At 49.4% G+C, this 13458-nt stretch overlaps 1 protein-coding gene and 1 pseudogene across 1 annotated transcript; one reads left to right on the top strand and one right to left on the bottom strand.

Moving 5' to 3' along the window:
- Window positions 1-8737: 8737 nt before the first annotated feature.
- LOC136509588 (exocyst complex component EXO70H1-like) lies at window positions 8738-10785 on the top strand. Its single transcript, XM_066504342.1, has one exon. The coding sequence runs from the start codon at window positions 8738-8740 to the stop codon at window positions 10562-10564; it is 1827 nt and encodes a 608-aa protein (XP_066360439.1). The 3' UTR covers window positions 10565-10785.
- A 653-nt stretch (window positions 10786-11438) lies between these two features.
- Window positions 11439-12901, bottom strand: LOC136509358 (glucuronokinase 1-like; annotated as a pseudogene).
- Between the last annotated feature and the right edge of the window lie 557 nt (window positions 12902-13458).

Genomic DNA, 13458 nt, shown 5'->3' with positions numbered 1-13458 from the left:
GCCATCGCGATCGGCCAGTAGAAGCCCTATCGGAATGCATTTCTGACCAGGGTTCAAGGCACGGCATAATGACCATAAACCCCACTGTGGATGTCACTCAGCAACTGCTTCCCTTGTTCGATGGAGATGCAACGCTGTAGGATCCTAGTGTGGCTTCGCTTCTAGAGTTCTCCCTCAATAAGGACTAAAGACTTGGTGCGCCGAGCGGGCCGCCGTGCCTCCGTCTTGTCTGTCGACAGCGCCTCATGGAGGAGGTAGTCGAGGTAAGGTATTCTCTAGTTGACCAGAGGGCCAGGCTCTGTCGTTGGATCCTCGTCAAGCTCCATGACCTCAGGGTCAGATGGAGCCAACGGCTGGTTAGCCCCTGAGCCTAGGGCGGGCGACCTATCACTGGCTTGTTCTAGCTCCTTGTAGCGGACCGAGGGATTGTGCTAATCATTGGCGAAGACACCTGTCGGCACCAGCCCTTGGCCAGACACCGCTTTTGCCAGCACGTCGGCCACCTCGTTGAGACACCTTAGGATGTGGTTGAGCTCGAGGCCATCGAACTTGTCCTCCAGCTGGCGGACTTCTCAGCAGTATGCAGCCATCTTGGTGTTGTGGTAGCTTGACTCCTTCATGACTTGGTCGATGACCAACTGGGAGTCGCCCCGGACATCGAGGCGTTGGATGCCCAACTCAATGGCTACGCGCATGCCATTGATGAGTGGCACATATTCAGCCATATTGTTGGAGGAAGGGAAATGGATGTGAACCATGTACCTCATGCGTACCCCAAGGGGCGAAACAAAGACCAGCCCCACACCGGCACCTTCCTTCATCAGGGATCCATCGAAGTACATCGTCCAGTACTCCTGGTCGATGACTGCTGGTGGCATTTGGACCTCGGTCCATTCTGCAATGAAATCAGCCAACACTTGGAACTTGATAGCCATCCGGGGGCATACGAAATACCTTGACCCATCAGCTCGAGTGCCCACTTCGCGATTCTTCCCGTGGCATCTTGCTTTTGGATGACCTCGCTAAGGGGGAATGACATCACGACCATCATTGGATGTGACTCAAAGTAGTGGCGCAACTTCCTCTTGGCAATGAGGACTTCGTACAGGAGCTTCTGGATTTGGGGGTAGCGGGTCTTGAAATCGGATAAGACCTCGCTAATAAAGTACACGAGATGCTGTACTTTGAGGGCGTGGCCCTCTTCTTCTCGTTCCACCACTAGGGTGGCGCTGGCCACTTGCATGGTGGACGCAACATAGAGCAAAAGTGGTTCTCTGTCGGTTAGAGGAACCAGGATCGGGGCCCTCATCAGGAGTTGCTTGACCATGTCAAGCGCCTCCTGGGCCTCGGGCGTCCATTCGAAGTGGTCGGCCTTCTTCAGAAGCCGATAGAGGGGGAGACCTCATTCGTCAAGGCATGAGATGAAGCAGCTGTCATAGCATCCACCATGTTAAGGGTGGTAGCCATGGCTGGCCCCCTCCCATGCATCGCTGTGGGTACGCCTATGGAGGTCGAGGGTGTTGCGCACGTCACGGTTGTGGCCGAGGCGCTCATGCACTAGAACCATGATGCGTGGTCTACCGCCTTGCGGCGCCTAATGGACTGATGCGTCCTTGTTAGGTCGCTCTGAGGGCATGTGCTGGCTAGCGTCGAGCTCACGTTGTCGAGACAATGAGCTCTCGGCCTGCTGTGCCGCCGTGCGAACCTCATGATGGGCCCAATGCTCATCGGGCATCGTGGCCCCCGGAAGCCCACGGAGCAAGGCCACCGAAGCAATGATGTTCTGGCTCGCCTAGGCAAAGTGTGGGAGGATGATCATTCAGTTCACATCGCTGGCCATGGCGCGTGCGCGCCCACCGTCCCCGTGGTGCTTGATCTCTCGATCGAGCTTCGCGTGTTCCTGCTTGAGCTGGAGTCATGCTTCTTTAGCTTTCGGTGCTGGGCCTTTAGCTGCTCCACCCATAGGTGGGGTGGGGCCCCTGCATCTCCTTTGACCTCGTCATCGAGGTTTTTCGTTGGGGTAGCCTCCTCCTCTTGGATGCTTTCGACGTGTCCCTTGGGGGTACCTGTCATGAAGTATTCACGAGAGGGGTGATGGCTCCCCCTGCTAGAGTCAGAGCCAGAGGGCTACTCTGACTCTTCTGCGAGGAGGTCATGGAAAGATTCCGCGACATATTCGGTCATCCCCATGAACTCGTCATTCATGGGGAAAGGAGGCATACGTTGTGCCATAAGGTGGCTAACGGTCTCTGCAACGTTGCGTAGACCGAACGGGAGCACCATCAGGGTGCTCCAAATGAGGTATCCCAGAGAGAGCAGCTCTCCTCCGGCAAGCTATGCCATGACATTGGCAAACGAGAAGGTGAGGTAGCGCAGGTCCTCCTAGGATGGTCGGGGTCCTAGGAAAGCATCGAGCTAGCGCTCTAGCCTCCCGTACTTGAAGCCGAGGAGTTGGTTGCCTCCGGGGGCGTGGGCCTCCGGTGTGTGTAGCTGCAGCTCCTCAAACGCCTCAGTGATCGCATCGAGGTCGGTGAGGTGGAGAGGTTGGATGGCGGTGGGGGCCTATGCCAACTGTCCCTCCATCGTGATGATGAAGTCTAGGTCCCCGAAACGCACGTGCACGCTCAGAACCTAGATGATGTCGTGATTAGCCATCCGAGGCCTGGTGTTGATGTTGAGACACGCAAAAGGCCCCTACCTGGCGTGCCAACTGTCTGTGTTTTGGGTAAACACCAACGAGTAAATTTCAAATATTGCGTGTCTGGATTGGATGGTGTGCTAAGAGGACACGAGGTTTATACTGGTTTGGGCGAAATGTCCCTACGTCTAGTTCATTGCTGTTGCTCGTGTTACTAGCACTAAAAAGTTCATAGTAGGGGTTACAAACAGGTGAGAGAGGGACATGTCCCAAGTCTCTGGTGGAAAGAACGAATGGGTGCCGAGAGCTCGGTCGCTGCCCGGCTATGTGTTCGAGGTTCGATGCTAGTGGTTTTGATCTGATGCCCCTTAGTGGGGTGCCCTGCTTTCCCTTTTATAGGCCAAGGGAAAGCATGGGTTACAGTGGGAGAAAAGGGGAGAATGAGAGGGAGAGGAAGTCCTTCAGGGTCCCCGAGCCTTTCTTTTCCTTTGTGCGGGTCCCACTGACATGGCAGGTGGTGATAGGGATAGCTCCACGTTGGGCGCCTGTCCACCGATGATGCCATGCCCTAGCGTTGTCAGTGGGTCGTGATGTCCCACTCCACCCTAGCGGGTGGCGTGGCCAACCAGCGTGCTGATCAGCGACCGTACAAGGAGTAGGCAGCATAGTGACCACGTGTCCATCACTGTGGGCGATGTGAGTTTCCTAGAATGACATGTCGCAGGGATGGGTCATGTTGAGACGTGACCACTCCCCACACAATGCCAGAAGTTTGACCTTGGGTTGTACTTTATGGCCCGTAGTGGTTGGCGGCGGCATGAGCTTCCATTAGGAGCCATGCCTGAGGGATCGAGCGAGGCAGAGCTAGCCTTCAGACGTCGGGCGAGGTGGAGTCCGCCCTCAGATGTCAGGTGAGGCGGAGCCAGCCCTTAGACATCAGGTGAGGTAGAGCCCACCCTCAGAAGTCAGGCCAGGCAGAGCCCCCCTCAGACGTTGTCGGGTGAGGCGAAGCCCACCCTTAGAGGTCGAGCGAGACAGAGCCTGCGACCTCAATGTCAGGCGAGGCGGAGCCCATCCCTAGATGTTGGGTGAGGCGGATCGCACGACCTTGGGGTCAGGCGAGGCAGAGCCCGCCCTTAGAGGTCGAGCGAGGCAGAGCCTGCAGCCAGAGGTCGGGCGAGGCGGAGCTCGGGGCCTCAGTGTCGGTTGGAGCTATAGTCGTACCCTTGACTGCCTGGATGGATTAACGTATAACGACCATTAGTCCCTCCTCTTCGGGTACCCTAGTATTGGTCCCCGACAAAACATGCTAAGCTACTAAGCTAGCTCTAATGACTAAGATACTAAGCTAATCATTATCTCTACCAAATAAATTTCAAGCTTACCCTACAAGTGCTTAACTTTTTATAAACCAACATCATGCCATTATTCCTTTAGCCTTAATGGGTATTTAACTACCATATTAAGTAGTCTATCCTAGGGCTATAAAATTACAGTGAGCACATAATAATACCAGAAAACTACCATAAAAAATTCAGGATTAAAGCAATCACCAATTTACCACAAAAATTCCTATAATATTTAACCTAATAATATTAAGCACTTTCAAATGATTTAATAGCTCCTGGTATCAATATGTATATATATGAACTAAATGCACTAATAGATAGAGCATAATTTTAGGAACTTAACAAAATTTGTTGCACAATTTTTTGATACCTACATGATTTTATATGATTTACCAAAGATCAGCTTAAAATTAAATCAGAAAAGTATTTCTAATTCCTTATGAAAAAGAAAAATGAATTCTCCCGCACGGCCAACACGCGCGGCCCATGCGACGCAGCGTGCGCGCGCGAGCCCGTGGCAGCCCACATGCGCGGCCCATGCGAGGCTGGCCTGTAGCCCGCGGTGGGGAAATCCCGCGCGCTGGCACATTAGCAAAAATGCCCCTGGACTATGAACAAAGCAACCCCATAGTCCATGTTAATATTCCTAGAGACAGCACCTATGCAAAAAGACCCTTGTACTCTCTCCTCTTTACAACGGCATGGTCCCTGGCCTCCCCCGTGCGCTCTGACGTGGCGAGCGGTGGCACTAGCGACAACGCTGGCCACCTGGGACCCATGCTAACCTAGCTAAGAGGCTGAATCTCACCAAGGGGTCGACGCGAGGCAATGGGCGGCGGTTGCACGAGCTAGGACACCGTAGAAGGACCTCTCCACAACGGTGGGCACCCTACGGCAATGGCAACGATGTTCAGGTGAGCCGCAGCAACAACAAGGCAGTAGGAGTAGTGGGTGAGCAACGATGACTCACTAGTGACCTAACCGAGGTGTCGGCTCGACCGGAGATGACATGAGCGAGGCTGGCCACGTGCACGCTGCGAGGTGAACGACAGACCGCAAGGGCACGCCTGTGTCAGCGGCAAGGAGGTGGCACTAGAGCTGCGACTAGCGTGCGCATGACGAAAAGGGGTTCTAGGTGGGGCTAATGGTGCAGTTAATTTGATACGAGATGGCAAAGTTGGAGCTGGCCATGAGAAGGCGGGCTGGGCCTTAATGGCGCGGCGGCAGGAGCAAAGCTCCAAAATTGAAGCTCGGCCTGGTCGTAATCAAGGCGGGGTGGGGGCGGTCGGCAAGAGGACATAAAGGCGGAGACGCGGGCACGAGGAATTGATGAGAGGGGCTCGCTCTCTGGCTCACCGTGACCACGACTCGATGGCGGTGGAAAGCAGAGGGAGAAAGAGAGAAACAGGGTGCGACAGGTGGGCTCGGTTCGTCCTCGCCTTGGCGGGACATGAGCGGTTGTGGCCGAGGGACCTACATCCAAGCACGAGGGGACGAGCGCGAGGGTACGTGACCGGCCATGGCCGCGCGCCACAGCGCCATTAATAGCGTGACGACGGCGTGCACGGCCACGTGCAGACGGCACCCAACAGGGCCAGGGACAGGGCAGCGCGATGCAGCGAGCAGGCGTGAGTACGGGAGTGACATGACGGTAGCGGCAGCGTCGCGACATGAGGCAGCAGTGGGCGGACGCGACAGTAGCGACAGCGCGGCTGGGCAGCAGGGCGCGGGGCTAGCGGCTCGCTGCGGCCAGCCTCTACTAAGCCCAGGCGGTCCAACCGCCCAAGCGCGGCGGCACAGGGTGACTACGTAGGACGTGGTCATGGGGCGGCGCGGGGTGGCCGCGCGCACTACGCCACCAACCCGAGACATGTGACGCACACGAATTTTGAAGCGTCCAACACGACTAAACGGTTGCTCCAGGAGCCATACCATCTTCACCATGCTCAAGATGGCATATGAGACTACCAAATCGAGCTATAACACTACACCACCTCTTAACCCAATCTCTCAAAAGAATTTGCTAAACATAACAATGTCTAGCTGTTGAAAGACTTAGAAATTTTCTAAGTTTTTGAGCTAGATTTATTTTCAAGTTCCGTTTCTAGACTATTAGAAATACTAGCTAGTAACATCATTTTTCTAGAGCAGTATTTCATTATCATCTATAAAGTTTGCACTTTAAACTTTATTTAAGTATCACACACATGTTCTATAGTATTTTTGCTTAATAAAAATTAGTTTATACCCCTACTTGTTAACTATATAAATCGTGGAGTAACTTTCGTTTAGCATTTTTATTGATCGTTTTGAGTTACAGAAATTGATCTACACACTTTATCCTATACATTAATACATAAACATGATGCTCATGACATGTTTTAATAATTGATTTAGGGTGTAACACCGAGGGTGTTACAGACGCCACGTTCAACTTTCCTAATGCTAATGCATTAGGGTAAATTTTATCTTTCACCACTAAAAAGTCCGAGATTTACCATATATCTCGTTACCCTACAAAAAAAAAATTCAAAACTACTATTCATATAATATATACAGTTTTTTTGACCAACCTAAAAGTTTTAGGCCCTCTTTGGAACGGAGAAATTTTGCAGGAAATGTGAAGGAGTTTAACAAGAATCAGTTTATTTTCACAGAAAAAACGCATGAAATGGGAAAGAATCCGGCAATCCAAAGGGGCCCTTGCTTTTCTATGTATAAATAAACATCAGCAAACACAATGACATAAAAGAACGTACTAAAGTTTTATACTGTCTACAAAAAAGTTTCTTGGAAACGTAGCACTAGTTTTAGGTTACTTTTCTTTGTCCCAATGTCAAATATTTATTGTTGATGACGGAACTAACAATTTAAGCGAAAGTTTTTGATAAGTTTAGCGTTTGTAGTCTTGTTTTTCTGAAAGTATTGTAACAAATGATCTATCATCACAATGTAAGCAACACCAAAGAGATATCTAATGATATCCCTTGTTTCAATATTTATTTTGTTGATATGCCGTCCCTCTATCTTCGAGTTCGTCATGTCTCTCATCATAGCCACCTATGTATCTCCTTGATGACCTATATACACACACCTTTCATCTTTTGCCTTAAGCCCGCCTCTATTTTCCCCAAGTCTGTTCTAGGTAGAGAGAGAGAGATGCCTACGGGTCAAAAGGCAAGACAAAGAGATTCCACTCCTACGTTTGGCATGGTGAGACCTAATCCAAGGTATGTGCATTTCTTTCTTTCTTTCTTTCTTTCTTTTTGTTGTCTTTTTCTCTCGGACTCCAATATTTCATTTAATTTTCTTGAACTCCTCCATTAAATCATGTAAATAGATTATTTCACTTATTATTTATACATTGTAGCATGCTCGATTTCACTTTATGGGTTTTTAAGTCCCCATCAAAAAGAGTAAAATTGTATACATCATACAACAACTAAGCAGGTAGGTGCATATTAATCCAACAACATGCAAATACTCATTTTGTTAGAAGCACAGTGCACCTACGACTCAAACACTACCATGTGTGTGTATTTTTCTATGCTAGGTTACCGTCGTGATGTTGGGCAGCCGATCAAAATAAGTTACCGTCGTGATGTCGGGCGTGCTAAGGAGACCAAACCAAGTCAGCTGGACCACACCCTCAAGTAACAGCAGATTATCCTGAAAATACAATGAGGCCAAATTCACCAATCGTGGTATTTGGACCGTAGATGCAGAAAACCAAATTCTTGTGTTAAATTAAACATATTACAAGACGTTAAACCAATCTGCACCAATAGTTATTGCATGGTGGATGCAATTCACTCCCACCAAAAATCATGTCGAGCAAGGTAAGCAAAAATTTAAAAAAATACTAATATAACTTCAATTTATATATGATGACAAATAATAAATGCAAAAGTCACTGAGGGAAATTGTCTCAAGATAATACTTTTTTTTGTTATTGTAGTACTATACATATTTTTATCTAGCACATGGTACAAGTATATATGACTGATGAATCATGTATTTTTTATTTTACTCCAGCCAGAACGTAAAGCCGTAAAAATGGAAGGATACTAGTACAGTGTTACGGGGAGCCGATCACGTCACGGCAGACTAGGTTAGTGTTTAGTTGGCGTTTTTTTTTGAATGGTACTGTAGCACTTTCGTTGTTATTTGGCAATTAGTGTCTAATCATGGTCTAATTAGGCTTAAAAGATTCGTCTCGTGAATTTCGTCTAAACTGTATAATTAGTTTTATTTTTTTATTTATATTTAATGATTCATGCATGCGTCCAAAGATTCGATGTGACGGGAAATCTTGAAAAATTTTGGGAACTAAACACTACGGAAAAAAGAGCAGTACTTACTGGGTCAAACAAACTGGAGGAGGCAAGATCAGGACAAGGACTTGTTTAGATTAGGGTTAGGAATCAGTATTCGGCACTGTAGCACTTTCGTTTGTATTTGACAATTATTGTCTAATCATAGTCTAACTAGGCTCAAAAGATTCGTTTCGTAATTTACAATCAAATTGTGTAATTAGTTATTTTTTTATCTATATTTAATACTCCATGCATATGTCAAAGATTTGATGTGATGGAGAGAGAGTGAAAAAACTTGGAATCTAATCAAGGGTGGGTGGGCATGCTGCAATCCCCATGTATATATATTTGATTTGATTTGTATCGAGTTTGCTCGATTCGATCGCCTTCGCCTGTGTTGTTGCAGCTGAGCTGGGTCGCGGGTCCGTCCACCGATGCCTCGCGCCTTCTCCCCTTCGCGCTCGCCGCCACGGCAACGCCATGCCCTCCCTCCGCTGCCGCGCCACCGCCGCACGCTCTCCTCCACGCTTGTCGAGGAGAGCGTTGCTGCCGCCGCCGCGCTCGTCCAGAAGTGGCACCCCGACGTATCATGCTCCCTCTTCCTCCACGACGGCGCCGCCGGTCAAGCGGAGGAGGCCCAGGGCTTCCTGCGCGCCGCCGCCGAACTCCACCGAGCCATGCTCTTCTTCGCCGCTGACACGACCAACCCGAACTCCCAGAGCGGCCACGGCCTCGTCCAGGCGCAGGCGCTGCTCCAGACCGCTATGCGCAGGCTCCAACTCGAGCTCCAATTCCTGCTCGACAAGCACGACGAAAGCCAACAAGCGGCCGGCGCATCAGCTGCCGGTGCCAGCAGCAGTATACGCGCAGTCGCTAAGGCCATGATGGCCGCCGGCTACGGCATGGAGTGCATTTCCACCTTCAAGTCCCACCGTCGCACGGCTCTGGCCACCAAGCTGCAGCGTCTGCTCGGCTTCTCACCTCCAGCTGCTAGTGGTTGCAGTAACAGTAACTCGTCGCTCTTCCACAAGATCACCTGGGAGCAGATCGACGGCAAGATCATACCGTCGTGGATCGCCACTGCCACCGTCGCCTTCACCTCCCTCTTCACCGGGGAGAAAGACCTCTGCGACACGGTCTTTGCCCGCGATGCGGCTGTTCGTGAGGCTGTGTTCGCGGCCATCGCCAACGACCAGGCCACGAGCCTCCTCGGCATCGCAGAGGCCGCGGTGGCAAGAGCAAGGCGCGCCCCAGAGCGCCTGTTCCGGGTGCTCGACGTCCATGACTCGCTCACCGAGGTGCTGCCGATGCTCTTGTCCGTTTTTGGGGACAACTCCGAGGTCGCCACCAGGGCCGCCGTTGTGGTCACCAAGGTCGGCGAGGCTGCGCGCGGGACCCTGAGCAGCTTCGAGGCGGCAATCCAGAAGGAGCCGTCCAAGGCCACCACGTCTGGCGGCGCGGTGCACCCGCTGACCCGCTACGTGATGAACTACCTCGTCTTCCTCGCCGACTACCAGGAGGGCCTTGCTCTTATCTACGAGCAAGCTGATGCAGCAGGCGCGGAGTCAGTTTCGGTTGTCGCCTCTGGCAACGTTTCGCCGGAACATTATTCGGTGTCAACATCGTCTTCGTCGTCGAGCATGTCGTCGTCGTGCTTTTACAGTTACAGCCCGATCCATCGGCTGGTGTCGGTTCTGCTGGGCAAGCTGGACGCCAAGGCCGGGTGCTACCGGGAGGTGGCGCTGAGCTACCTCTTCCTGGCGAACAACAGCAAGTACGTGGCCAACAAGGTGGCCGGCAGCGGCAGGCTGCAGGGGGTCCTCGGGGAGGAGTGGGCGGAGGCGCAGAGCGCCAAGGCGCGGGCGCACGTGGATGTGTTCGTGCGCGCGGCGTGGGGCAAGGTGATGTCCGCCATCTCCTCCATGCCGCAGGAGCCTGAGGTTGTGGAGGCGGCGGTGTTGGAAGCGGTGGGCATGCAGGATCAGTGTGTGGCGGCGGACGAGGAGATGGGTGGGGCGTTGAGGGCGGCGGCAACAGCGGCAGTGGTGCCCAAGTACAGGATGTTCTACCGGCGGTACGGCGTTGCAGTGCGGCTGACGCCGGGGGACGTGGTCACCATGATCGCCGCACTCTTTGGCGGGACTATAAGCACTCCATGGCATCAGAGCCGGTGCACCGAGGTGGCAGAGCCGCTGCAGCGCCATCTTGAGGATCCAAATTCAAACACAAACCCAAGGAGACCGCAGCAGCTGTTCGCCTGACAGAGAAATCATCAGCATGTACCTAGCTGAATAGATCAAGAAAATTCGTTCTGTCATTCCTTTTCATTTTCCCCAATCACATGTTGTTAACTTTGAGCAGCATTTGAAAGATTGGCAATAACATTCAAGCTGATTAAGCGTTTCATTTGATCACATTAGACTACTTCTGCTATAGTCCTAAGTATCACCTGTAAGGCTGTAACATGAAAAGTTTTCTTTTGGTTAAGCAGAAGAGTTGTCCTCCAGAGATGATGGAGCTCAATAGTAATAATACAAAAAAAAAACTGAATGGCCACTGGCTCCAACTTTGCTTTACTTTGTTTGAAAGGACATAGGGGATGATGATATGACGTGTAATGGATGATGAAATGAAAGAATTTATATACTCGGTGCCTGGAGACTGGAGGGGGGCAAGCAGGCCGCCCGGCCCGCGGCCGTCTAGCTTTGGACCAGGTTCTGCTTTGCTGTCGCTGGATCGCATTCATCGTCATAGATTGCTCAGACTCGCAGACCAGACAGCAGACAGCAATGCATGTAAGCTGGATCATACAAACTCTCTCCCATATGCTCCAAAAAAAAAAAAAAGGATGACGCGCGACAATATACAAAACCAGCTTTCAGCGACCAACGCGAAGGTAAGCTACTCCGTATCTCCATCGTCCGTGCCCTGCCCTCTTCGCACGCTCTACTAATAACCTAGTAACAATATACTAATCACAGTCCCATCGTGCAATGCAAGCACAAGTTGTTTTGTATACACCACATCCACATCGTCACCACTCACCAAGACAAAAATTTGCAGTACTCTTCCATTTGTTCATTGTTGAAAACAATAGCCTTGCCTTGGCCGTCATGTATCATACAAGGCATCGACTAAACAGCCACACACCATCACACATATCAAAACATGACAAATGAAGGAACATCATACAATTGTTTTATCTTGTTTATCGTTTTCATCGTTCAACTAGGAAGCTAATAAACTTGACAGCTCCGCATCCGTCAGCATCGAGGGAGCAACTTTCACCTGCTGTACAACAAAGCCGGCTGCCTCGCAAGCCTTGCAGAGATGCTCCACCTGCGAATCCCCATCTGGGCACAGCGCAACCACTGCGCCTCCGCTGCCAGTGAACTTGGATGATGCGCCCACGCTGCGTGCCACCTCCACCATCTTTATGTTCACTGAACCAAGTACATCATCCCCAAACATTTCCCTACAATCACGTAACCAATAACCACATATGACTCTGTCGTACCTTGCCATTCCATGCATGCGTTCAAGCAGACACATTAATCTTACCTTCGCAGATCAAAATTCTTATTCATAAGTCTCGCTAGCTCAGTATAATCCTTCTGCAGCAAAGCCTTGTGGCCATCAAATGCTACCTGCGCTACTTCCTTCATACCTGATATTATAAACTCATCACCATCAAGCTATCTTTGTCTAACAGTGCTGTGGACCTACGTTAAAAACCATATATGGCTGTTAATTAGCAGGACTCAAACATCTCAATATTATTCTGTGGCATGTGACTAGATTAAAGAATGAACTGCAGTTTATAGATTTAATTCAGTAAGAACCTTGCCAGAGTCACTGGGGTTCTCTGCATAGATGAGGTATAGAGGAGGAAGCAGATTGACATCCAATAGCATGTATATGCCATGACCCAGCTTGTCGATATACCCCTGGCTAAAATCCTGAGTAATACACAAACTGTAAGAAACAGAGTTCAAACTAGCTAGCTGTACTTATGGAACAACTTATACATTATAATAAACAGAGTTCACACTAGCTAGAAGTATGTTTGCAAGAACTATACTATCAATAATGAATGCTTGTATCACGTAACGTACCATATAAACCAGTCCTCCATAAACCTGTGCCACTCGGTCCTGAAGTCCAGCAACAATCCCAAGCTCTTTCTCAGCGTTGAGAATTAGATTAGGTCTCATTTCAACTTTTATTAGATGTCTGACATCATAGAGGTCAAGAAGGCAACTTAGAGCAGCACAAACAATCGTGCTCGAACCCGACAGCCCAGCCTACAGAACAAAAGAATCAAGACAATATGCATTTAATCTCCAATTCATCAGCATATCAAGAAAATGCTTTTAGCAAGGGTTAATATACAGCTACCAATATGTAATGCGAGTAAAAGAGGGAAACAAATGAAGTGGATCCCGACTAGTTACCTGCCGAGGATTATTAGTATCATATGATAATGTGAAATTTTCAGCTTTTAAACTGATATTATTTTGAATACAGTGATTGTAGAAAACTTTACAGATAGCCATCAGCAGCCGGACGCCTCCATAATATCCTTCACTTTGCAAACGACTCACCTAAACAAAAAAGGGGGAAGAAATTAATACCAACATAAGTTATTTGTTGAAATAATGGTAGCAATAGATATATGCCTTGAACATGGAATATTTCAATATAATGTTCAGGCCGGCAATTGCCTTCCGTAGTTCCTCTAGAAAATAGTGAAATGCCTTGATGTTTCAGCAAGATTGTTTGTTTCTGAACATGATTCTTCCTAGCCAAAACACAAACTGATTCGATTGTTCGAAAAAAGTGTTTTGCCCTTGTATTTGGGCTAGGTGGTTCATTCCATTTGTATTGAAAACAGTTTAAGAAGAATTTGCCTTGTGCCAAAATTTTCAGAAAGACCCTTTTTATTTTTGCCTGTATTGTAAGCTCTGATTCTTTTCTTCTTTAGCATACAATGCGTGGGTGTCTCGAATTCATAATTCATATGGAAAACTAGATATATCAGTGTACAACTTGTTCCTTCTTGGCTCATTATGGATTCCACAGATTGAAAATGTGCACATAAGAGAGATGCACAAATACATTGTATGATTGGGCTTGCACAACAGAACTGCAGTGC

The sequence above is a fragment of the Miscanthus floridulus genome, chromosome 15, assembly GCF_019320115.1.
Source record: "Miscanthus floridulus cultivar M001 chromosome 15, ASM1932011v1, whole genome shotgun sequence".
Taxonomy (NCBI): Eukaryota; Viridiplantae; Streptophyta; class Magnoliopsida; order Poales; family Poaceae; genus Miscanthus; species Miscanthus floridulus.
This window is presented reverse-complemented; position numbering and strand designations above follow the sequence as displayed.